We start from the raw sequence: 25061 nt of genomic DNA, 5'->3' as shown, positions 1-25061 counted from the left end.
TGTGCACACGACGCTTTCCAGCTGTGAACGCAATGGAATATTTCCGTAGCATCCAGCGTCCGCTGCTGTAACAGAATCAGGACAGCTCCGAAACCAAATGTTCCAGTCCTCAGAGGCACATTTGCAAATGTACACCTGCAAAGAGGGATGGGACGATGATTCCAAGAGGGAGGGCTCAGCCCGGCCATCACCCCCGTTCGAATTGGAAGAGCTCCAGGCTGAGGTGACATCGGGTGTTGCCCCCCCGCCCCACAGCAGGTCCTCCCTCAAATCTGGGCCCACACCCCACCTCTGTGCTTCTTAACCTCCTGGAATCATAGAACAGTAGAGTTGGAAAGGGGCTATAAGGCCTCTCAACCTGGTCTAAAAAAGGCCTTTCTTTAGGGAAGGAGACAGAGTAAACAGGTGTCAGATGGAGGATTCCCTTAACACGAACACATGAAAATGCCGTCACGTGGGGGCGATTGCAGGGGTTCAGCCACATGGCCACAGGGCATTGCACATGTGCACACAGGTGGAGCCGGGGAATTCACATGTGAATCCCATCAGTTCTGGGGCTCAGTCGTGATCTCAGCTTCCGTTTCCCATCTGTAAAACACGAACTCCCACCCAGAACCCATTGGCTGTTTTAGGGCTGTGGGTGGCTTGTCACGCCTACAACCGGGTGCGCATAACATGACAACCTGCGATGGGGGAGGGGGCTGGGTTGTGGGAAGGGTGCCCGTGGGCGCCTGCAAGCCACAGCGGCTGACGTGCTGGATAAAGCCACCCCCATCTCTGAGTGCGCGATTTCCTGAAAGGCCTTTTTCTCCCTCTTCCCTGGCAAATCCTTCCAGCTGAAATCCTGGGGGAAATGTTGGTGACTCATGGGAAATCCTAGGTCAGGAAGGGATGGGGAGGGGGGGGGATGAAGCTTTGCATTAGATGAGCAGCAAACGTTTCTAGCCATTTGCTCAGCTGACTAAAGCTGGAAGCAGGAGCTCTATATTATATATATCTCTGCGGCCGGCACTCACTAGCCAAGTTGAAAACAGTACTCAGAGCCTCTACGCACCGCACAGACTAGGACCGGGGCCTATTCTAGCAAGGACGGGAAAACTGCACCGAGCAGAGCCCTACACGGATGCACCACGGGGGGGGGGGACCAGGGAGCCCCACGGAAGCCGTTTCAAGGAAACCAAAGCTTCTTGCAAACAGCAGCGGTGGCTGCAGCTGCCTCGAAGGAGCAAGAGGCAGCAAAAGGCCCGAGGAATCCGGCAAGCCCCTTCCACGAGCTGCCACGTGCCACGTGCCTCCTCTGGGGCTGCTCACCCTGCTAACCAGGAGCCCCCGTCGTAATATTTGATGCCTTGTCTTAAGGCTGTTTGGAAGAGCTTTTAGCTGCCTCCTGAAATGCTGTCAGCAGCTTCAGCAAGAGGCTGATGGAATCCGCCCAGCGCCAGGCCGGCCACCGCGGAGTTCCCACTGGGTGCAGAAACTACAGGTGTAGGGTCTAGTGAGTCACACAGCTAAGGAGGGCGGGCCTCAAGGCCCAAACAAGGCAAATTTGGTTCTAACAGCAATAGGATCCCTCTGTTCAGGATCCTTCTCCTCCTTCTCCTTCTCTTCACCATCCTCAATCTTGGAAAGCAAGGAAAAGACAAAGACAGAGAGACAGAGACAGACAGACACAGGTTAAGACCAAACATGCTGAGGACACCGGTTCGAATCAGCTAAGGAGCAAAGCCCTGCTGCCTCCGGTGAGGGCAAACGCTCTCTGAGCGAGCGGCCGAAAGACGGAAAGGGAGGCGCACGCCGTGCGTCCGGCTGCCAAGAACGACCCTGAGCCCCCAGCGGCAGGTGAGGCGGGCTTTGGGAAGGCATCCCTCCAACTCCAGACTGACCCTCCAAAGTCCTTTGCGTATTTTTGCCTCCCTTTCCAGCAAGGCAGTTTCATTCTGGCTGACCATTCGTTGCCCGGTGAAACGGTTGCGTGAATGTTTCGGCGCCTCTTCAGCATGCCAACGGGAGTGCTTGTGCGGCCTTCCGGAAATGCCGTGCTCGGGAACGGATCCCGTGCAGGCGGTGGCACCGTCTCCCCCTGCGGAGGGCATCCCTTCTGCTTCCCGCTTGCCAGGCCGCCCAAGAACGCCACTCCCCATCCAGGCGCAGAGGTAGCGCTAAAACGGCGCACAGAAGGGGGCGCTACACCCACCCACGGCATTCCCCCCCCCGCTGTTGGCTGATCCGCTCCCCCATCACCACACAGCTCTTACCTCCTTGGCCCCCATAGCCTCAAACATCTTCTCCAGCTGCACTCTTAGCTGCTGGATGTTGTTCATCAGGATGCAGGGCTGAGCACCGGGAGAGAACGGCAAAGTTACTGACAAGGGCGACAAAGGCGAAAAGCTCACTGGCTTCCTCTGTGCAAAGGCTTGGGGGGCAGGAACGGGGGACAAGGTTGGCGGTGACGGAGGGAGAAGCAAGCCTTGCGCATTGGAAGGGGCGGCGAGCAGGAAGCGAACGGACCCCCCTCCCAGCCATCCCTGCTTCCCCCAACACCAACGGAGAAGTCCGACCGAGAAACAGCGCTGGACGAGGGGCGAAGGCCTGGGGCAGTCGCGTCCCCCAGGGCAACGCGCGTTCTGCTGCCACCGCCGTCCCTTGTCCTGACAGGGAGGAGGCTCACCTTCCATTGCTTGCAAAGGTGAGCTAAGGGTGGCCGGCAGCCTTCTGCTCCAAGCCAAGGCTGGTGAGAGACCTTCTGCCCTGACAGCTAGGCTGCAACTTCTGTCGTCCCCATTACGGCTATGATTTCTTAGCCGTCCTTCTCTTGAAAAAGACCCAAGAGACTGCACAGGCTTGCACATCTGGCTAATGCACCTGCACATCTGGCCAGGCGTCGTTACTTAGCTGCTGCTAAATCAACCCAAGAGCCCTTGAGAGGGCCACCAGCTAAAAGACGCCCAAGAAAGGAACGGCCAAGAAAGGGCCGGATTCTCTTCTCGGCTATTCATCTGAAGGGTGCGGCCGAGGGACTCACCAGCTTCTCCTTCAAGCAGTAGGTCTGGAAGTTCCGGGAGACGATGTCTGCGTACTGCATCAGCACCTTCCCGATGGTCTGCAAGTAGACCACAAACATGACCCTCGCCTCCTTTCTGGGAGCCGGGAGACAGAGGGGGACCCGCTGAGAACCGCCACCCCAGCGAGGCGGTCTCGGGGGAAGCCAAAAGCCGAGCGGGCGTTACCTTGGCAAAGCGCCGCATGTAGCGGGCTACAATGGCAGGATCGGGGCACTCCAGCTTCTTGATGATCTCAAAGCTCTGGTTGAGCTGCGTGAAGACGTCCACCACCGAGCAGGAGAACAGGGCGTGCTCAGAGGTCTGCTGGAACTAGAGCCGACACGGAAAGAGCAGGGATTGGAGCGCCCGAGTGTGGAACGGAGCAGGGCTGCGCCCCGCCAGAGCCACGGGGGAGCCGTGCCTGGAGTCCCCAATGGCAGCAGCTCTCAGGCACAAGCCTTTGAGTGGCATTTACTGACTGAATTCATGCCCCCCGCCCCCTGCCTTCCAGACAAGGCACGCAAGGTGCCACCCTTGCTGGGGACGATGGAGCCTCAGGCCTTCCCGAGATAAAAGCCTGCGCGCCACACCTGGCCCTGACCTGGGCTCTGCACTACACAGCGATGCCCGGGGGAGGTTTCTGCCCCAAACAGCTGCGGGCAGCCCCACCGGGCGGCATGGAAGTGGTGGCGTGGGCGATGGGACCACAGCGGTAGCGATGCAGGAAGCCTTTTGCCTTCTTGCAAGCCCCAAACGTAGCTGTTTGTTGCTTGGAAAGGCTGAGTGTCAAAACCAATCCTAGTTTAGACACCGATCTTTAAAGCTCTCTTGGTCTCTCACGGCCTCCGAGCAATGGGGAACGATATTCACCCTTGTAAATGAGTCTGTGGCCTTTCGCCAGCCAGCCTCCCTTTTGCTGTCATTCAAATACCAGCCACAAGCGCATTTAGTCCGCTTGTATCTGCTTCTCATTCGCCACTGAAGCAATAGACGGGATAATTCTAAACAAGGAAAACTGAATGCAGTGGGGCTGGGTGGGGGGCAGGAGGCAGGGCATCCCTGGCGGGTTTCCTGTTATTGTGAAAACAAGCCCTGGCAAGCGTGAGTCAGTGTGCGTGCGTGCGTGCGCACGTGCAGAATCGGGCAGAGAAGATAGGAGTGTGTCAGACTGTTTGGTTTGCTGGCATATTTATTTAAAGATAAAACATCTTTATTCCAGGAAGCCTTTCCTTAATATGCAGCCTTGAGTCTCTGTATTTGCTTCTTTTAAAATTTGTTTTAAGTGTTTTATTCTGTTTTTATTTTTATTTTATCTCATACACCGCTCCGAAATTTTCCAGTGGGGAGTGGTATATAAATATTCTAAATAAATAAATAAGATTACCACCACCGGGAGCAGCAACAAAGAGCCCAAAGGACTTGCTCTGATTTCCCCAGCAGGTTAAAATGCTTCCCTGTCTCCCAAGCGGGAGCCATTTCTCCGCCCCCGCCCCGCCCCAAGACCGCTCGCTCCGCCCCAGTGCACAGCCTCTGGGGCAGAGCAGCTCCATGTACCTACCCCGTCCTTCTTATCTCTCTCCAGAGCCCCATGCAAGAACTCCATGGACACGTCTTCGTTCTCATCCAGCCACTGCATCACAAACTGCTCAAACCACCTGCGTGGGGACAGGGACACACGTCATTTGGCTCCGCGCCCCTCTTTCGCGCTGCACCGCCTCCGAAGCAGCTGGCAGGGGCGAAGCACAGCGAGTCCCGCCGGAGCCACCGAGGCGCTAGAGGGCCTTTCCCCCGGCTGGTCTCAGCAGCTGAGCCCCTGCTGCGTCGACTCAGAACGGGTTCGCTGCTTCCTTAGTTCCAGCTCTTTCCTTCAGTAATCTCAATAACGGTGTCATCTTGTCCCTGGGTCTCCTGCTTTCTCCTTCGCACCCCTCTCCTCTTTGCCCAAAGTTTGGCTGCCAACCTCATTTGCGAGGCTCCTCCTCTGACCGTCTCTTTCCTTTCTCCAGTTCCCTCCACTGGCTTCCTCTTTATTACCGGGCCCAGTGCAAAGCTCCTCCTCGTTGCCTTGACATTTCAGCCTAACCTTGGACCTCCGTGCCTTTGCTTCCCATCTCTCTCTGGCCTCATCTACACCAAGCAGGATATTGCACTATGGAAGCGGTATGTAACAGGCAGGAGCCACACGACCGATTTATAGCGGTATTGAAGTGCACGGACAACTGTTGGGGCCCATGGACACATATACTGTAGGCCGCATTCATACCACTATATCCTGCTTGGTGCGGCTCCTGCCTTTTATATACCTCTTTCAGGCCTCGGCCTGCCTGCCTCTCTCTCTCTCTCAGAACTCCTCAGCTCGCCTGTTTGGACTCGTGCTGACTCAGGTGGTTGTTTGAACATAGGATCAAGCCAGCCCTGAGAGTGTAAATCTGCTAGGCAGCAGCTTCTAGTGCACAAGGCCTGGCACAAGGCACCATCCACACAGCATCCCAGGGGTGACACCGCAGAGGCCACGAGACGAGCCAAGAGGCAGCCCTTCTTCTCCCATCCTGCTTGCCACTGGCCTCTCTTTCTCCCTTTTTAAACGAGCCAACAAAACTCATCGCTTTCCTTTAGCTGTTCCTCCTTCGTTCTTTTTCCATATTTGACAACGGCCCTCAGCCTGCCACCATCTAGTAATTAAAGAAGCGCACAGATGTGTGAATATGAGCGTTCGCTTGCCTCTCCCTCTCTCCCCCACCTCCTCTGTTTCGTTTTTCTCACGTCTCTCAACTTTTGTAGATTGCAGGGAGATTATTTATTTTTAAGTCTGATCGTACAGCTCCTCGTAGGATTTTTAAGGGAGCCGTCGACAGAAATGCACGTGGATGAACACAGTGCAAGAAGCCAAAGTCTGGATTTGGCCCTTCAGGCTGTGAATGTCCTGGCAGGGCCTCTCAGATCCTTCACTCTTTTGTGGAACTGATCGTGGGTCTCTTTGCCGAGACGGTTCCCAGCACGGAAGAGGCACCGGACAGAACGCTGCCCCAGGGGCAGGCCGACACCAGGTCAGCTGGGGGGAAATTCGTCTCCCCTGGTGCCCTGTCAAGGAGTTGGCGCTGCGAGACGTCTTCTCTTCTGCAGCATAACGCCTTTGAGGGACGGAGCAACAGTGGCCGTGATTCTGCCTAAGTGGGAAAAAGAGACGGACCCCCCTGCTGACAGGTGTCGCTGGAGCACAGCTATTGCTGCACCTTTCAGTCCAGATGTGCATGATCTCGGCCAGCCAAGCCAACGCCCTCCCCGGCGTGCCTTCCCACGGGCTTGCAAGCTCTCTCCGCTCACCCGCCAGCCAGCCCTATGGCCTGATTCCCACTTCCAAGCAGCAGTGGGGCAGAAGGTTGGAACGGCTTTCGCAGGAGAGGCGGCAGAATCCCCTCCTCTCACTCCCGGCCTCCAGGGTGGCAGCCAACGCTTAGCCACGGCAGCCCTGAACCCTCCCCGGCCAAGTCTGTGCTCCCGGCCTCCTCCGAGCGTCTGCCTTCCTTGCCCTGCTTCCAGCCCCCCATCGCACCCTCACCTACAAAGTACCCGTTCCCCACCCCCCATCTCTAAGAGCCACGCAGGACGCAGCGCAGAGGCACTGAAGCTTCCGGTGTACAGAGAACCTGTCCGGCGCTCCCTTCCGGCGGGGCCACGGTTTGCACGCAGCACTGAAGCCTCTTGGGAAACGTTACCAAAACAAAGCGCTTGCAAGGAAGGCCGGGAGAGTCAACAGAGCCGCACACCGCGCCGATCTTTGTGGTCGATTACAGCCCTCTCCAGAGCGGCAGCTGAGCTTATACAAAGGGCGCTAATTATGGGCTGCTTAACTTTGCACAGAACGTGAGAGACGCTACGGAGGGAAGTGAGCGCAAGGCCCGTGGCACGCCGGGGAGCCTGAAATAACCCCCTTCACACTTCAGAATAGAAGCGCTCAGGCTGCCGAAGACTGGCGTTATAGCTGATGCCGCGCTAAAATGCCAGCATCGCCCCTGTCTGCCCCGCAGTCACCAAGTTGCCACCAAGCTGCACGTTCCACGAGGTGACGGAGGGTTTTGTGCGTGTTTTGTTTCAACGCTCCTATTGCAGGGCGTTTTGTTGTTACAAAACTTCACACAGGTTAAACGAAACCTGTTAGTCACGCGCAGAGTCACGGTCTGCGCGATGCTCACTCCCTAACACGATGCCAAAGAGCAAAATGGGGAGTTTCCTCTTGGCTCTTCCTCTAGATTCTACGTGAACAAAGGGCAGCGATGCCACCACGACATCTGGAGCTGTGGGAAAGGCTGCCCCTGACCACGACCTCAACACACCTCCCCCCACCACCCAGAAAGTGCTTTCTACCCGGAAGGGCAGTGCTGCCCAACCGCATCAACTTCGCAACTGTCTTTGGCAAGGATGCTCAGAGGAATCCCAGGGCTGCAGCTTGGCTAAGAGTTCCTTGGCCCCCTGGGGCAGCTGAGAGAGAGAGAGAGAGAGGGAGAGAGAGGCCTCTGCTGCCGCCGCTGCCAGTAACCAGCAGACAAGCGCCAAAAGACCTTCAGCATTTCATGCAACCAGCTGAGCCAGCCAGGAACGAGGAGAGGCAGCGCGCCATGTGTCTTGGGAGCGCCGAGCATACGCCAGCACGCTTGAGAGGGTTGCTGCTACTCCCGTGAGGCTCAGCTGCAGGCAAAGAGAAGGGACTTCATGAAGTCCCACTTGCCGTCCGTGCCCTGCCTGCCTGTCCCAGCGCGGAGGCTGAAAGGAAGGGAAGCAAAACCCGGGCGCTCGCACTCTGGCCCTCCACCTGCCCTTGGTGCCAACGCGCCTCCCAGCAGCGGGGAGAGGGCCTCGCGCTTGTCCCATCTCTCGCCCACTCAGCCTCGGCTTCTGACTGGGATGAGGCTCTGGTTTGTCTTCACTTGTTTGCTGACCCTTGGAGAGAAAGCAGAAGCGGAGAAGTTTTAATATCTTCCACCTTTGATGAAGATGCAGATTATTAGTAAAGCAAATGACTCAGCACTCCCCACGTGCATCAAATCTGGTAGAGCGCTGAGGCTGTTGCCAGGAGGCGAGCCGGGCACAGTGGCAGAGGCAGGCGGGGGGGGGGGGTCCGTCACAGCCCCAGGGCTCAAAAGACGAGCCCGGCTCAACGGCACGGAAGCGCCACGGCAACAGGGGCGTCGTTACCGAGGCACAAACCTAGAGAGAAGCCAAGTTCGCTTCCTCTGGCGAAGGCAGCGGCCCCCTGCTTAGTAACGCCTAACATTTAGATCCGTTTTCCATCTGCGGATGGCAGACTGACTAAGAGCCCAATTTGCCCCACAGCCAAGACAAAACAGCTGACTGGAGCCAACTGCGATCCAAGTTCTTTGCCTCAGCGCCTAGGTGGGTGCAACGTTATCCTGCGTCTACAGGTGGGCCGTGGGTGGGCTCCACCTGCAAGGCGAGGTGCCTGGCAGGGCCCCGCCGTGACGAGGCTTTCGTGCTGTTATTCTCTTGGACGCCGCTGAATCACTCTTGCGCACTCCGAATCAGGGCTGAGCGTGACAAAAGCATGCCGTGAGGAGCCCAATCTGGGTGAGTAACTGGAAGCCAAGGATAATCAGCTCGGGAATAATTATCCTTCATTAATTAACTCGATAGAACAAGTGTGATCGTTTGGATATGGCCTGAACGCTCTACAGTTCAATGATCGGAAACCTACAGACACAATCTGGCTACTGTCACGGCCGCCCTTGTGAGCTGTTTCTTGTTCGACGACGCTATGCCTGGCCACATCCCAAATGGCCCACGTACTCTAGGCCCACAGCACAGTCTTATTTTGTGGGGAGACGCTTGCCGATGGCTGTCCAGGCCTCTACAGAGAGACGGGCTCCATGAAAGACCTTCCATCATTTTTCAGAATGCTCCATTCCATAGTTTTACACACACCCCTATCGTGCTCTTACTTAAGAGGCCTGTTTAGCTTGCAGAAAAACAAAGGGCAGAAGAGAAAAAACTCCTGTCTGCTCACCGTTTTCAAAAGGGATCTCAGAAAGAGAGCCTTTCTCTCTCTCTCTCTCTCTCTCTCTCTCTCCATCCTATCCCCTAAGGAGAGGCCATAGAGCTTGCAAAAGATTTAAACTGAACATGACCCATAACAATTCAGATCCCACTGAAGAGATGAAGCTGGAGATGTCAGCCTTGCTCCAGAGCAGCGGTCACGCAGGGCCTCGGAGGCGAGGGTGATATTTGGGGGCTGGACCAGGTCCTGCATTAATCCACTGTCTGGCCAACTCTGGGTGCAGTTTGGCAGCAGAACGAAGCTGCCCTGAGAGCGCGTTGCAACTATTATTATTTATTTATTTATTTATTTATTTCTATATATAGCACCATCAATGTACATGGTGCTGTACAGAGTAAAACAGTAAATCGCAAGACTCTGCCGCATAGGCTTACAATCTAATAAAATCATAGTAAAGCAATAAGGAGGGGAGGAGAATGTAAACAGGCACTGGGTAGGGTAAACAGGCACAGGGTAGGGTAAAACTAACAGTGTAAAGTCCAAACAACATCAAGTTTTAAAAGCTTTAGGAAAAAGAAAAGTCCCAGGGCACCCTGGCAGGAGCCCGTCGGGAGGTTCTGAACGGGTGAGTGGCCATCACCCCACTCTTAGGAGTCCCCCCTTTTCAGATCTTTTAGGCTTACATGGCCCAAGCACGGCTGACTCGAGTTTCCAGAGCCCAGGAGAGCCCACAAGCAGGGGTGCGAAGGCAGCACTCCCAGCTGCGTTTGGCTCTGTTAGCATCCCAGATCAGGCCTCCGTTTGCAAACAGGTGGAGACAGAAGCGGCATCTGGGGCAGGATTGAGATTCTCAAGGAAATCAGCCGAGCGAGAGTCACCCCACGCACAAGAAGAGAAGGCGGATGGCTTGGGCTGAGGCCCCCTCTGAGGCCTAGAACTGGGGCTTGGCTCGCCTAAGGCGGGCGCTCGCGGTTAGCAAGCATGAGCAGGGATGTGATCCCATTGGACGCCCCAAACCGTATCTGCCGGGGGCCTCTCCGGAAGGGAACCAGACACTGCCACCACTTTCTGGGGAGCAAGGAGGGGCCGCCGAGCGCGCAACGACGGGAGGCAGGTCTCCCCGTGCAGCCCAGCCTCAGCCACTGCTCCTCAACCCCATCTTAACGCCGCTGGGCAACATCCGGTTCCCCTGAAGGATGAACAGGGAGAGACCAGGGAGCCACACAGCAGCAGAGTGCGCCAGGGAAACTGAGGCAGGACGGGGCAAGGGGGTCTCAGAGGGCGCTCAGGGGACTTACGCCGGGTATTCAGGCACCTTCTCCTTGAAGGCCGGCAGGCCGCAGAGGTACTCGTTGTAGAGCCACTTCACCTTGAAGTGCAGGTTCATGTAGTCGGCGCTCTTGCACAGCTGGTGCTTCTCGTGTTCTGTAGGAAAGGGGGGTGGGGGTGGGGGTGGGGGTGGGGGTGGGGAGGGGCGAAACAGTCAGCCGGGCCGCTCAATTCGCCCCCTCCCGCAATCTGGAGCCTCAGCCCACCCGCAGGGCCGGCTGCGCCACGTGACACGCGTCCAAAACCCGTGAAACCTCAGCGAGTCAGGACCCTCCGAACGACGCCGGGATCGTGTAGCTCATCAGGTTGAAGCCTGCCGCTGGTTTTCCACCCAGCGCTTCCAAAATAGCAGGGAAGAGTTTCTGGTTGCCATGGCAATGAGAGGAGAGCAGGCTCATATAGCCCATCGTGCTCCTGCTCCCGAGAGGACCCACGTTTCCTACTCAAGAGGAGGAAGCTCAAAGCAGATCCCGAGAAACGGAACGTGCACTCGCTCAAGGCGAGGGAGCCTTCAGCGCAGCCGGCCCGCCCCCCCCCCGCCTCTCCTCCGGGCCTGGCCGGCTCTTGGAGCACCAGAAGGGGAAGGGGGCACTGGGTGGGCCTCGGGCCTTTGGGCCCCGCCCAGCATGGCCGCAATGAGCTCCCAGCCCCGGCACAGGCAGCTTCCTGAGCCTCGGCCTGGTCTTGCAGCCTGGCTGCACCACGAAGGTCCTAGGGCCTGGCCTGAGGCCCACAAAGCAGCCACTGGGACCTGGTCAGGGCCCGAGTGGGAGCCCACCTGGGAGCCCTGGGGGCGTCACCTTGGGCTCCATCATGGGAGAAAGGCAGGGCGCAAGTATGAATCAAGCCCAGAACACGGACGGCAGGCTGTTGGTCCGTCTGGGCAGGGGAAGCGCACCTCGCCGCTTGGCTTTTCGGGCTCAGGCCTCCCCGCGGCTCAGATCAGTCGCCTTCAACCCTCCCATCCTCAGAACCCACCTTGGGCCCCAATGTGCGACATGAGACCAGCTTAAAATTCTACCACGTGTCCCGTTTTCTTCTGCCTTTCTGGTTCCCCCCCTCTTCCTCTCCCTTTCTCCAACTCTCTCTACCCCTTCCCTGAGAGACCCTCCTAAAGGGTGGGGATGCCAACGGTGCAGCCCACGTTAGGGGGCAGCGCGACCCACTGGTCAGTCCCGAGCCCCTAGCTGAAGCCCAACGCCCTGCGGCAACTGGCCGGCTGCCAGTCCCCCCCCCCCCCCGCTTTGCCACCTTCTGCGGATGGATCCTGAACATGGACCGAGTGGCGGCGAGCCCCAGGCGATGTGACCAGCGCAGGACGCATGGCAGGCAAATGCTCCCAGATCAGTGGCGCATTTCCCCAAGAGACGGCCCTGTGTTGGGCCCCTCGTGTAGGGAATGACAAAGGGCTTTGAGGACGTTGGGTCTCTCCTGGCTCAAGGCCATTAGTGGCTCCTCAGTGGCTCCTCAATGGCCCCCACTGCCAAAGGCTGAGCGACCGGAGCCCAAGGTCTGAGCGGCCCCAGAGCACTTCGGCCGGCCTGCGAGGAGGCCTGGCAGGCTTTTTTGCTCCCACTGGGCCCGAGCTGTGGACTGGCGCGGGGGCCCAGGCGCCTCTCCCCCTTCTCCCAGAGAGGCCTCGAAAGAGCACACCAGCTGCCTCTCCTGCCAGCGTTGACCAGGCCCAGCCGGCTGAGCTTCAGCAGAGGGCCCAGGCCCAGGCTGCTCTCAAACGGCCAGGTGAGCCCTGGGCTGCATCCCGTCTGGAACCAACTAGGCCCTCGCGCAGCCTCTCCTTTGAACCGTGCCACTGGAGCCGTCTCCTAAGAGCGCCGGAACCCCCCGGGAGCTGGGCGGAGGCCTTTTCATGGCGCTCTTTCCCCGGGACGTCTGCTGAGGGGAAACACCGGCCCCAAAGGGCTTCGTTTCAACAAGTGCAAGCGGCAGGGCTCCAGCAACGGAAGGAGGACAAGCCAAGCGACGATCCTATCTAGCAGCTGGGGAAAAGCAGAGCAAGAAGGTACGTGAAGAGCAGAGGAGCGGAGAAGGCCGGGATTCCCCACTGCGTGGGAATCTCCAGTTCCCGTTTGCCTGCAATTCAAAGGCTGCAAAGGTGCCAAAGCGGAACTTTGCTGTGTCGGCCAAGCATCGTTGGAGGGGTCCTCCAGCTCCATCTACAAGGCTAGAGGAGGGAGGGAGGGATCTGCTATGAGCCAAACTAGAGAAAGGAAGAAGAAGAAGAAGAAGAAGAAGAAGAAGAAGAAGAAGAAGAAGAAGAAGAAGAAGAAGAAGAAGAAGAAGAAGAAGAAGAAGAAGAAGAAGAGTCATCTCTTACCACCATAAAAGAGGACCATGCGCAGGCGAAAGACAGGCGGGGCTTGAGACAGAGGAGAGACAAGCGTGAACCACCACAGAACTTCGCCCAGGACTCAGAACACTGAGAGGCCGCGACCCAAAGGGGCGTCCCTCTCGCCTGGCCGCCCCAGATCCATTTCGGAGGCTGCAAAGGGGGCGGGGGCTACGAGTCGGCTGTGGTTGGTCCCCTCCCACCCGCAAGGCGACTCTCAGGCAGTCCCGCTGCTGCTTCTGAAAGGCATCACCGCCCGGCTGCTGGCTTGCCGGAACTCCCATCTCCACGGGGCGCTCCAGAGTAACGTTGCTCTGGCAAGCTCCTGGCGCCAGAGCTGGCTCAGGGCAAATTTACGCGCAAAATGTGGGCGGGTTCTGAGCCCCCAGAGCAGTCCCAAAGTTTCCCTGTTCACTCTGCCACAAAAGGGGCCAGTCCAAGCACCACTTCACATAACGCACTGAGCGGGGGGTTGGACTCGATGGCCTCATAGGCCCCTTCCAGCTCTACTATTCTATGCGTCTAATAAAGTGGCGCTGCTGGGCAAGGGAGCCAAAAGCCACAGCCCAGAATCTACTTGTGAGGCAAAATGCCAGGCGAACTCCGATCCCTGGAGAGCTGACCTCTTGCAGCAGGAGCGCACGCGGCACAGCCCCGACAGCGATGGGTGGTCCAGGGGGGCCCAAGCCCCACGTCTGCAAGCCGGAACCACGGAGCTGGGAACGGAGCTGCCCGCTGTGCCCAGGAAGCGGCCGGCAGCAGAAGTCCCCCCGCCCCCCGGCACGCCAGGAGGCGAGGGCTGCCGTTTCCAAGTGAGGCTAATAACAAAGAATACTGCCTCCCCGCTCCCCCAGTGAATACGCCCGGGGCCCGGGCGGGGGGCTAGGGCTCTGCCCTGAGAAGTCTGCAGGCTGTCCTTTGCCAGCCAGCACCTGAGAAGCCATCACTGGCCATTTCTGGAGGTGACTTCACCCCTCAGCTGGTATTTTATTTGTAGTCTTTCTACCTGGCCTTTCTGAGCAGACAATTAAAAGCAGCGCTGGTGAAATCGTCCCACTTCCAGTGAAAACGGAAGGGCCCCAGCGCCTCGTGGCCTAACTTTTCCAGAGGGCTGCCCCCCCCTTAGGCTGGGGCAGCCTGTTCTCCCCCAAACCAGACCCGAGCCCCACCGCCAGCTGCACCCACCTGGGCAAGCCAGCCTCCGAGGCCGGCCACGAAGCCTCTGCGTTCTACGTCTACATCTGTGGCTGAATAGGCTACTCTAGGGGGAAGGATCCGCGTGACTCTTCTCACGAGGAGGGGGAGGGTTCAGCGACTCACACCTAGGGTTACCCACGGAAAGTCTCTTACCCCGTGACGCCTTGACGGAGCTCATTTTATCCAGAACTTAAGAGATGAACCAGGTAGCAAGACAAAAAAGCACAGCACAGAAACCGTTAGGAGCACAAGCAGACGGCCCTCAGCCCTCAAAAGCCAGGCTCATCCTGGACAGGAGGTGGAACAGTCACACTGAGGACACGCCGCGCCTGGCTCAGGGGGAGGGGGAACTGCCCAGTGCAATTGAACAGCAGCTGCGGGAGGGCAAAATCCCAGGAAAGGGAGAGGGACCCCTCTTTTCAAGCCCAGGGCCGATGCCAATCATCCGAAGCAACGTCTGAAAATATAGTTCACACCTTGTACCTACTATTCATGACCAACCTTCAAATGAGAGTAACTAGATTTTGAAAAGAGAATAAGGATAGCAAACAATTTAGAAGTTAAAAATAAAATAAGTGCAATTTTTTAGATGGCCCATTAATTACGGCCCTGGTACAGGTCCTTAAAGACTTCCTTGGCAGGTGCTTGACGACTGAGTCCGCTTCTGCCCTCTGCGAGGCTGGGGGCGAGATGTACAGGAAGGGGGGGGGCTTCCAAGGATTCCGAGAACCCTGCCTCTGACCAGCTGGTGTGGAAGGGGGGCGGGACGGGACACACCACACTATTCCAGCAAGGGGGAGAAGGAAAGAACGGGACTGAGCCAGCCGCTGTTCTAAACTGTCCGGCTCAGCTTTTCATTGGGTACCAGGCCAGGCCAAGTGCTCTGTCTCCTGAAGGGACTAAGAATGCCGGGTTCTAATCCAGCAGCTAACGGAGAGGCCGGAGGGCTGGCCGGCTCTCTATGGATTCCCTGAGGGACGTCCCAAAGTGATGGGGACCCCCAGTTTGCAGCATTACGTACACGTCCATTACACAAACGGCCTCTCTTTAGAGGCTGCTCTCCAAGCAGGCATGTCCAGCCGGTAAAAAAGCAACAAGGTGGGAAGACGACCCAGGAAAGCCCGGCTGCAGAGCACACGACGGGATTTGGAAGAGCCCCTGGGAAGGCGTTTCTTTCTTCTGACTCCTCGGAGGGTCTGATAGGGACTCCCTGGATATCAAAATGAATTGGAACCCAGACCCTGAATCCCATTCCTCGCCCTGGGGTAATATGTGATTGTCGGCAGGGACCTCGGCAAGGGCTTTCGGCAATGCTGCAAAACTACTCCAAACCGTAAAACGTTGATCTTGTGCAAAATGGCAGAAACAGTAAAGCAACAGCCCCCCACCCCCCACCTCCGCAGCAGTGAGAAACGCGGAGACCAGCTTACCTTCCATGGCGTATTTCATATCCTGAGCGAAGAGGTTCCACATGACTTCAGCACTGATCTTTCCAACAGCGAGCTCTTGCGGAAACCTAAAAGGAAGAAATGGCGCTGAGGCGGAGGCATTTGGGGGAACTGCCCAGAGGCACAAGGATGAACACGTGCATCCTTCTGGGGAAGGAACAGGTAAGAAAGGGCTGGGAGTGTTCCGTTGGCAAGCGTGGGCAGGGCAGCACTCTCGATGCTTAAAGTTTCACTCAAGGACTCGATCTTTCCCACTGAGAAAGCTCCCGGCTTCTCTGTCTGGGTTCCCACCAGGCGGTTCAGGCCGTTGGCTGAAACCAGCAGCGTGGAAGCGATGCCAGTCCTTTCCATGCAGGGTGCAGCAGCCAAGAGGGCAGAAACAAGGCCGACGGGACCAAAGGGCCGACGGGGCCAAGGCTCTGCCTGGAAAGCCCACCTTGCTCCTCCCAGGAAGCCCCGTCAGTAAGAACTGCCTGCTCCCAGTCACTCCTGCTCTTGAAAGCTTCTCATTGGAGTGGGCATTCAATTTGCACCCGAGGGAGTCCTGTTCTCCCGGATCACTCTCAGTCAGAGCAGCAAGCGGCCCTTCTGCAGCCCTTCCACCACCTTTGGGCCCCTTCTGTTTTCTGATGCAGCACCTTGGGTGACTGAGCGACCGCGGGCTAAACCCTTCTTCCTGGACTCCCGTCCTCTCTTGAACCCCGGCAATCTGATTTCCCCCACGGGCCTGCTCTCTGACTTCCGCGGTGCGACAGACACATGCAGCCACCCTCAGAGCTCAAGAGTCAGGGCAGGGCTCCTGCGCATGCACATGCAGAGGAGGAGGAAGGCTTCCCCCAAAGGCGAGCAAGAAGAGGAGCTGCTCTCACCCCACTTTGCCAGCTGTGAATCTCACCCTCAGGGCTCTAAGGGTCAAGGTGCATGAATGGGAACGTCACCGAAACGCCGTCATCTCAATTACAGAGGGATTTTTTAAAAAATAATAAAAAAAGAGACAGACAAGACGAAAAGACAAGACAGACAATATAAATGTTCTGGACAAGGGGCACGGTGAAAAAGACAGACAAAACGAACTCGAGAGACGCCTGGAGTCGACTTTGAGCAAGACGGGCAGCAAACCCGGCGGGCTCCTTACTGATTCAGGACGGGGGCGTAGGAGTTCTTGTCCTCCTCAATGATGGAGACGATCAGGGTGATGAGTTTGGGCCAGAAGTCCAGGTTCTTGATGCTGGGGCCTGGCTCCTCCGGGGGGACGTCCTGGGCTTTGTTCTGAAGGCAAAGAAAAGGGCGTGAGGCAGGAGCAGCGGCGGGGCAGCAAGCAGGGCGGCGGTGGCGGCAGCCCCACAGGCTGGGAAGTGGTGCTGCGAACCCCGCCAGGCCACGACAAGGGTGACGCCGCGCCACGACATCATCCCAAAGCGAAGCTGGTTGACCCCGGGGACACTGGCAGTCCCACTTCTCAACACACACGGCAGCGGCTGGGCTTGCTAACGGCCCAATGCAGCTAGGAACCGCTTAAAGCAAGGGAAAACAGACTAAAAGGGCGCCCTTGAGCCACCTTGTCAAAGCAAGCAATCCCTTTTGAGGCAGGATTTTCTGCAGATTTCTTTAGCAAGCATCAATGGGATGGAACGCCCTTCAAGAAGTAAACAGCAAAAGCGGAGTGAACGCAAATGAGTCCATAGAATCATCGAATCATCGAATAGCAGAGTTGGAAGGGGCCTACAAGGCCATCGAGTCCAACCCCCTGCTCAACGCAGGAATCCACCCTGAAGCATCCCCGACAGATGGTTGTCCAGCTGCCTCTTGAAGGCCTCTGGTGTGGGAGAGCCCACCACCTCCCTAGGTAACTGGCTCCATTGTCGTACTCCTCTAACAGTCAGGAAGTTTTTCCTGACGTCCAGCCGGAATCCGGCTTCCTTTAACTTGAGCCCATTATTCCGTGTCCTGCACTCTGGGAGGATCGAGAAGAGATCCTGGCCCTCCTCTGTGTGACAACCTTTGAAGTCTTTGAAGAGTCCAGTCTGCCTGTCCCTAACAGCAGCCTCCCAGAAAGGTGTTCCCTTTCTGCAGGACAGCTGCCCCTTCCCTCCTCCTCTGTCCTTGACCTGCGCTATATGTACAACTTCACAGAAGAAGGCTCAGGACGGGCTGTGAGTAGGGCTCCCAGGCCCCTTTTATTCCCTGTGAAAACTTACAGCCCAACCTGTACTCAACCCAACCTGGCAGGAGTTTCTGAATCCCCCTGCTTCAGACACTCACAGGGTCTGCCTGGTATTCGCGGCTGTATAACTCTTGGCAATTGTTGAAGATGTATTCATAGGTTGAATTGAGGCAGGCTTTGACACAATCCTTCACCACCTGGCTGGCACGAGGGGGGCTCTGCAGCTCCTGCACCTGGAAAGGAAGGCAAGAAAGGAAGTGGGCACCAGCCGGCAGTGCGCCACGGAACCCCTGGGCCTCCACCCGCAGCCCGGTTGCTGGACAAGAAGCCTCAACCTCTGCCTCCCAACTGTCTCTGTACGGAGCTCCTGTGACACTTCGTGGGCTACGAAGACGGCGTGTGACAGGACTGCTCCACGGTTCTCACTGCTGTCCTCCTGGTTTCCTTCCAAGCACGCTTGAGCCGACCAAAGCCGTCCAGAATGGCTCCCCTGTCCCCATTTCACCTCTAAGATGAACGGAGGGCGGCCCTCACGACAGCGTTGCCCACAAGTGCCCAGTCCGGATGGGGCAGGGGGGGCAGAGTGGCTCTGCCTTCCTCCCCAGCCACAGGAGACGCCATCAGTCATCCAAGACAGCCCGCCTGCCTGAGCCGTGGAGAAGGATCCTGGGGTGCCGGGCCAGGAAAGGTCTCCGCCCAAGGTGTTGGAGAGCTATTGCAGTACTGGCCGAAGCAGGTGAAGAGTCGGGTGCCGTGGGAGGCAGCTCCGAACGCTCCAGCGCCACTCTGGCCCTCTGTGAACGGCGGAGACACTGGCAAGGCCTTGATGCAGCTGGAGGATCTCTGCCAGCAGCTCTGCTGCGCCCCCAGCCCCCGCCCTGAAGCGGCTGCGGAGCACCACCGTGGGGGCTCCAGCGCGCCACGGCCACCGTCAGCAGAGCGCTCCGCAGTCACTCTGGAGGCACGGGGCCCACGGCCACGCTGATCCTGCCCGGCTCCCCTTCCTCTTTGTTCGGGGAAGGCTCTTGGCCCGCATCAAGTGAATGGAGCAAAAGGGGGCTGTGGAAAGCCGGCAACGGCGTTGCCAAGGAATGGAGAATTCTATCCATGTAGAATAGCTTTTCCCCCGGACTTTAAATTGAGGTTTTTTTTGGGGGGGGGGCGGGCAAAATTTGAACAGAGACTCTCAGAAGATTTGCAAATCAAGGGCAAAAAAGCATTACAGACATGGCTTTTGGTTTCTTTGGCACATTAAATATTCTTGGATGCCTGGCCTGAAAAACCAACTTGACAGCCAAGTACAGCTATTCTAAGAGCCAAAGACGCCCGTCTGTTTAGACCAAATGAGCCTGCCTGCCCCTTCCTGCGCCAGCACTGTGCTCCCGGCAGCAAAGCCCTGATAGGCAGAGCAACCAGGAAAGCCTCCCGTGGCCTCGCTGTGGGCTGGAAAGGGACGGAGGCAGACGGCAAGAGCCCTACGCAGTTTTCACTGTAAAATGAATTGTTTTGTTCCAGTATTTAATTTAATTTTCAGGGATATTCATTAAAAACAACGAGCGTTTAATTAATTGGCAACTGAATGTTTGGCAAAGATGCAGCTGCAAAAGGCTGCGAGCAAACAGGAAAGTTCACGACCCTGTTGCCAACGAGCCGAGATGCAACGAGGGCTTTGTGGGATTCCCATCCGCTGAAGGGGCTTGCAGGGATGCCCCACTGCCACGCGGTCAGCCAAGATCGAGGGAGGACAGAGGAGGGGGCCTCTCTTGAAACCAGAGGTGGGAAACCCTTTTCCTGTTGGGGGCTATCTGTTGGGGCGTGGGTGTGGGGGGGCATGCTGAAAGCGGGAGGAGCCAGAGCCCCTTTTCCCTGCTTGGGAAGGAGCCCCACTGAACCAAGCGGAACTCCCTTCTGCGTGGACAGGCACTCGCTCACTGGGAGCAACTGAGAGCATCCAGCCAACAGGTCCTTCTGAAGGCGAAAAAGGAAAGGAAAAAAGGGAAGCTCTAGGTTGCTCTGGTTTAGGATGCCTAAAAGGGCATCCGGAAGCCGGTTTAAAGCAGCAGGAAGGGTGACTCATCAAACCCTAAATCAGTACTGCTTGAGCCTTGGGGGCTGGGGGGAGAAGACCCCCTTTTAGGTGGACACTCACTCGCCCTGGGTGTCTCCCACAGAAAGAGCCAGAAAGTAACTAAGCAGACAGAAGGGTCCCTCTTCCCAGAGAGAGGGGGCGGGTTGTACCTGTGCCTCTCCCCAGCAATGGGGGCGGGAATCAGCTTTGGGTTGATGCGATCCTCCCCCCTTCACTTCCCCGACCCAAGCAGTCAGATTTCTTCCTCATATCCTGAGCTTAGGAGAACTCGGCAGCTGTGCATCAATAAAGCACTGGAGGAGGAGGAGGAGGTATTGCCAGGATTCGACCATTTTTGTCTGTCTCTTCTGCCAAGACTCTCGTTCACGCACTGGTTATCTCTCGGTTGGACTACTGCAACCTCCTTCTCTCTGGCCTCCCCTCATCTCACATCAGTCCGCTGGTCTCTGTCCACCACTCTGCCGCTAAGATCATCTTCCTGGCCCGCCGCTCTGACCATGTCACTCCGCTTCTGAAATCTCTTCATTGGCTCCCAATTCACTCCAGAATCCAATATAAACTTCTCCTGTTGACCTTCAAAGCTTTTCACGGTCTAGCTCCTGCCTATCTCTCCTCTCTCATCTCACACTATTGCCCCACTCGTGCTCTCCGCTCCTCTGATGCCATGCTTCTCGCCTGCCCAAGGACCTCCACTTCCCTTACTCGGCTTCGTCCTTTTTCCTCTGCTGCCCCTCATGCCTGGAACGCTCTTCCAGAACACTTGAGAACTACCAACTCAATCACAGCTTTTAAAACTCAGCTAAAAACTTTTCTTTCCCTATAGCTTTTAAACATTGAGTTGTTCTGACTCTATACTGTTAGCTTCACCCTACCCAGTGCCTGTTTACACTTCCCTGTGCCTGTTTGCGTTCTCTTTCCCTCCTTATTGTTTACTACAACTTTATTAGATTGTAAGCCTATGCGGCAGGGTCTTGCTATTTACTGTTTTACTCTGTACAGCACCATGTACATCGATGGTGCTATATAAATAAATAAATAAATAAATAAATAAATAAATAAATAAATAATAATAATAAAAATAATAACTGGTGGAGTGTTGCAGAAGACAGGGTGATTGTGGCTGAGGAGAAGGTTGCAGGTCTGTGTGCAGGAGGAAACTCAGGCGGGCAGGGGCCGAGCACCAGAAAGGAAGCAAGACCGTGCCAGAGCACCAAGCGGCAGATGCAGAAGAAGCCACAGACGGGATGGAGAAGGCTCCGTGGGCCTGGCCCAGGCCTGCATCCCTGCGCTAAAGGCTGTGTGCAAGAGAGGGAGGATTCTGCCTGAGGCCAAGCGCTTTGCTCAGGGAAGCTGGCCGGCCCTGGGACAGGACAGCAGCCTGGAAGCGGAGCCCTACCTTCATCCTGAAAAAGGTGATGCTGGTCAGCAAGTCCACTGTCGATTTCAAGTCCTGCAAGCGCTCCCGGCTGCTGGCTGGGAAGTTGTTCTGCGGGCAGGAAAACCACTTTTGAAACGGACATCCTGAAAACGTGCAACACACAGCAGGCAAAGGGGAAACAGGCAACCCAGCGGCTCCCAACGCTGCCCAGCTGCCCAGACAGACAGCAGGGCGGGGGGGCTGAGCCCCCAACATGCCCAAACCGGTCGGATTGTGCAGCTTGAGCTAACGCCGTGAGTTGACGATAAAGACACCGTCCGAGGAAAGCCAGCGTTTCCCTTCCCAACCCACGCTGGGAGCTTCGGCCTTCTTCTCCGTGGGTGTCGCCCCTTTGGGGTATCTTTATACAACACAAACATCCCCCAACAGGGTCCCTCTCCCACCCCCACAAGGTATGAGGATTTCCCCAAATTCTAGTTTTGTATCAAACTTCCAGTGGGGTCATGGGTGGGGAGGGGAGGGGAGGGGAGGGGAGGGGAGGGGAGGGGAGGGATCACCTCACCCGGGGCTTTCGGTATCTTTCTCCTTCGCAAGAATGTGCGACACAACACTAAGCGGGGTGCACGGATTGGGGGGTTTATGGGTGAGAACGGCCCGGTGCACGTGAGACCTGCGTGACAGGAGTCGCCTGAGGGCACTGAGGGCCCCGAGCGCCTTGCAGCTCTGAGGCCGGCCAGCCGGCCGGCGGCCTCAGCAGCCCTCCATAGATGGGGAGCATTCGGCGAATCACAGGGGAAAACACTCCCATTGCATCCAGAGCAGGGCAGTGAGCAGAAGAGGAAGGAAGATTCCACCTCCACATGACGCCACACGATCACAACAATGATGCAAAAATCCACTCAACGGGAACATCCTTGGTTCCCTCTGCAGCAATTACATCTTCAAAACTAAACCTCCACAAAATTGTTCAGGCCCTTTCATTTAAAAGCCGGCCGTGAGCAAGAGACAGCGAAAAGGCAAGACCAAAAACGGAGGCGCTGGAACCCGGAGCCGGCTTCTGGGGCAGGGAGACCCTCCCTTCTCGTTAGCGTTTCCAGGGCAGAAGACGCCTTTAATTAAGGGCAAACGGCTTCTCCTTCAGCTACCCAAGACGCAACATCAGCTGTACTTTGGGGACAATCAATTAGGAGCCCATTTATGCAACAGAGACTTATCATTATAAATTAGATTTAATTACATTTTAGTGCCGCCGCTCACACTAGGCTACTATTTTTGGCAGCAAAATGAACTAGCATCTCATCCAAGGATTAACTATTTCCCCCCAATAATGAGCAGTGTTATTCTACTATGCATAATTATGCAGTTCCCAGAGGGCAGTTCCTTGTACTCTCTCTGGCCGCTGGTGCGTGCACGTCCACGTGTGCTTCTGCTACCCGAAAGTGCAAAATGATCACCAGACCGACTGACGGAAGGTAGGCCAGCACCGAGCGGCCTCCTAGGTTGGGGGTACAATGGGGAGAAACTCCCGCTGCAGTTCTATGGGGGCAGGGGGCTGCCTAACGGTGGTGATGCGAAAGAAAGAAAGAAAGAAAGGGGAAAGGCCTCTCTACAGGAGGAAACGGAAAGTATTTAGGCAACAGGGGCGGCTCTGGCGAGATCTGGTGCCACTGAGCTGGGGGCCCTAATCCAGAGCCAAAGGGGCACCGGAAACAAACGGAACACTCTCAGCTCATCCAAACTCTGAGCACGACAGACGGGGATCTCTTCGCATAGGTGCAGCTGTATTGAATCCTTCTGTGCAGGGATGTTCATTGGTTGGGGTTCAGGTAAGATGGGGGGCACCCCTTCCCCACCCATTCCAAGCCCTTCTGAGTAATCGTTAGCCTGGCCAGAGCACAAAAGCTCCGTCCCTAGCCAGGATCACCGTCGCTGCTGATTTGGACAGACGCACAGCCGCTCGGCACAAGGGCGCCGCATTTGCACACGGAGAAGAGCCAGAGGCAGAAGGGACGCCTCCCCTGCCCAGCCACCCGTGGCTCAGACACAGACTCTCTGTTGGTTTGAGTTAAAACACACAAGCAAACAAGGAGCAAAAGAGAGCAAAACGCCCGCGGTCTCGGTCCCTGAGCCCTGGCTGGAGCGCTGAGCCAGGGAGCCCCCAGGCCGACTCTCCCACCCGCCCAGCCCCACAGCGGGGGCCCAGGCAAGCCGCTCTGGCTCTCTCGGGCCTCTCCCTGGAACCGGGGCGATTTAGCAGCACCGGTGGAAGGACGGCTGCGGTCGCGCACATGAAGCACGCTGGAGGCTCCGAGGAGCTTTGCCCAGGCCAAGGGCCGTCACGACTTGCCACGCTGGGCACTTACCCGGTACATGGACAGGTCAATGCGCAGGGAATTGTGCAGCTGGTCCAGAAGCTTAACGAATCTCTCTTTCTGTTTGCAGCGGGAAAAGAAGAAAACAGGCTTCAGGGGTGCTTTGAAAGTGCTAACTAGTTCTAGAGCTAACTTGAAACGGGAGTCCCCACTTTGAGAAGCAGTCGTCTCCCGCAAAAAGGGCCCACCCCTTTCCGCATCTTTCGGGGCACATCAATGGGGTGAAAGTATCTGCAATTTTTAAGTGGCCGTGGAGGCCACCCCCCCCCTCACTATGGAGGGCACGATCCTCCCCCAGCAGGGCGCGTCTCACAATTCTGCAGCAAAAGGTGAAATCCCCGGCCCCCGGAAGTGCTGCTCTTTCAGGGGGATAAACGGTGGCGCCCCACCTCAATGTCATCTCTGCCTGAGAGAAGAATAAAGCCTGATGACATTAAAACGTCCGAGTGGTCTCACTGTGGCGCACGGAGTCCCAGGAAATTTCAAAAGGGATAAAAACAGTGTTTTCACTGCTCACTTTAAAGGCCGGGACCATCACCGTTGAAGGGAAGCCTGGTTGGAATGGTTTAAAGCGGAAACCGTAAAGCAGCACCAGAAATAGGGCTCTGCCCTTAAAGACAGCCGAAATATTATCTTAAAATAAAATAGATGTCGAAACGGCATGATTAGGCACGCCTCGTTAAGACTTTACTGAAGTTCGTCCAACCCATTCACTCCCTTCAAGCACAGTCGGGTCCCGGCCTCCCTGGAGCAAACGCCTTTGTTATCTGTAAGGAGCTCCCACAGGCACGTCCGAAGTTCCTGGCTCTTTCCCCAGACGGCAGCCACGTAAGGAGCTCCCACAGGAACGTCCGAAGTTCCTGGCTCTTTCCCCAGACGGCGGCCACGTAAGGAGCTCCCACGGGCACGTCCGAAGTTCCTGGCTCTTTCCCCAGACGGCGGCCACCGCTGCTGCCACCGCCGCTCACGGTCACTCGGAGGAGCATAGCTGGACCCAGAAACAAGCAGGGAAGGACGCGGCAGCGGCCCCTTACCCCAAAGTTGGAGGCCGAGAAGCGGTCGGAGGCCGAGACGTTGGTGGAGGCGGTGGTGTGGGCGTAATACGCATTGATGTTTGCCAGCAAGGTGCTCATGACGGCCGGCACGCCGGGACACATGTACTTGGAGGAGAGACACGCAAAGTGCCTGGAGGAGCAGAAGGGAGGGCCGTCAGGCACGGGGGGGGGGGGAGGCGCTCTGAGCCGTCTTGAGGGGGACGTGAGGAGGCGGCTGCCTCTCCAAAACATCCCAAACCCAAGCCAGCATCAACGCAGACTCTCCACGCAGAACCCACAGAAGTACTGGCCTGAATCCCCCCGCGTGTGCGCACACACACACACACACACACACACACACACACACACGGTGCCAATCCCTTGAGAAGCGATTGGCAGAAACCAGGGCCATAGCATGCAGGCCGCAAAGCTGAGAGCAGGAGTCCTCCGCCAGCCCTGCACAGGGGCCTCCCCAACGGACAGCTCTGAGAGACTCAAGCAGGGGGGGCCGGGCTGGGTGCTACGGGGGGACGGGACGGGACCCAGAATCCCAAAGCCAGCCTCCCATGGAGAAACCCCATTAAGTTAACGAGCCTTGGCCCCCAGTAAGGCAACGCGCCAGGCCCTGAACATGGGAAAGGCCCACCCACCG

The 25061-nt window shown here is 57.0% G+C and overlaps 1 protein-coding gene across 7 annotated transcripts in view; it reads right to left on the bottom strand.

The window, feature by feature from the left end:
• UNC13B (unc-13 homolog B) overlaps positions 1 to 25061 on the bottom strand; it is a 225236-nt gene that overhangs the window by 23635 nt on the left and 176540 nt on the right. For all 7 annotated transcript variants that reach the window (XM_063128355.1, XM_063128352.1, XM_063128353.1 and 4 more), the window contains 11 exons: positions 24410 to 24560; positions 23367 to 23435; positions 21022 to 21111; positions 17635 to 17769; positions 16508 to 16641; positions 15355 to 15440; positions 10350 to 10476; positions 4600 to 4696; positions 3228 to 3371; positions 3023 to 3100; positions 2256 to 2333 (listed from right to left, as the gene is read on the bottom strand). In XM_063128355.1, coding sequence (XP_062984425.1) covers positions 2256 to 2333; positions 3023 to 3100; positions 3228 to 3371; positions 4600 to 4696; positions 10350 to 10476; positions 15355 to 15440; positions 16508 to 16641; positions 17635 to 17769; positions 21022 to 21111; positions 23367 to 23435; positions 24410 to 24560 — 1189 coding nt within the window. The remainder of the gene's footprint in view (positions 1 to 2255; positions 2334 to 3022; positions 3101 to 3227; positions 3372 to 4599; positions 4697 to 10349; positions 10477 to 15354; positions 15441 to 16507; positions 16642 to 17634; positions 17770 to 21021; positions 21112 to 23366; positions 23436 to 24409; positions 24561 to 25061) is intronic.

The sequence above is a fragment of the Elgaria multicarinata genome, chromosome 6 (assembly GCF_023053635.1).
Source record: "Elgaria multicarinata webbii isolate HBS135686 ecotype San Diego chromosome 6, rElgMul1.1.pri, whole genome shotgun sequence".
NCBI lineage: Eukaryota > Metazoa > Chordata > Lepidosauria > Squamata > Anguidae > Elgaria > Elgaria multicarinata.
This window is presented reverse-complemented; position numbering and strand designations above follow the sequence as displayed.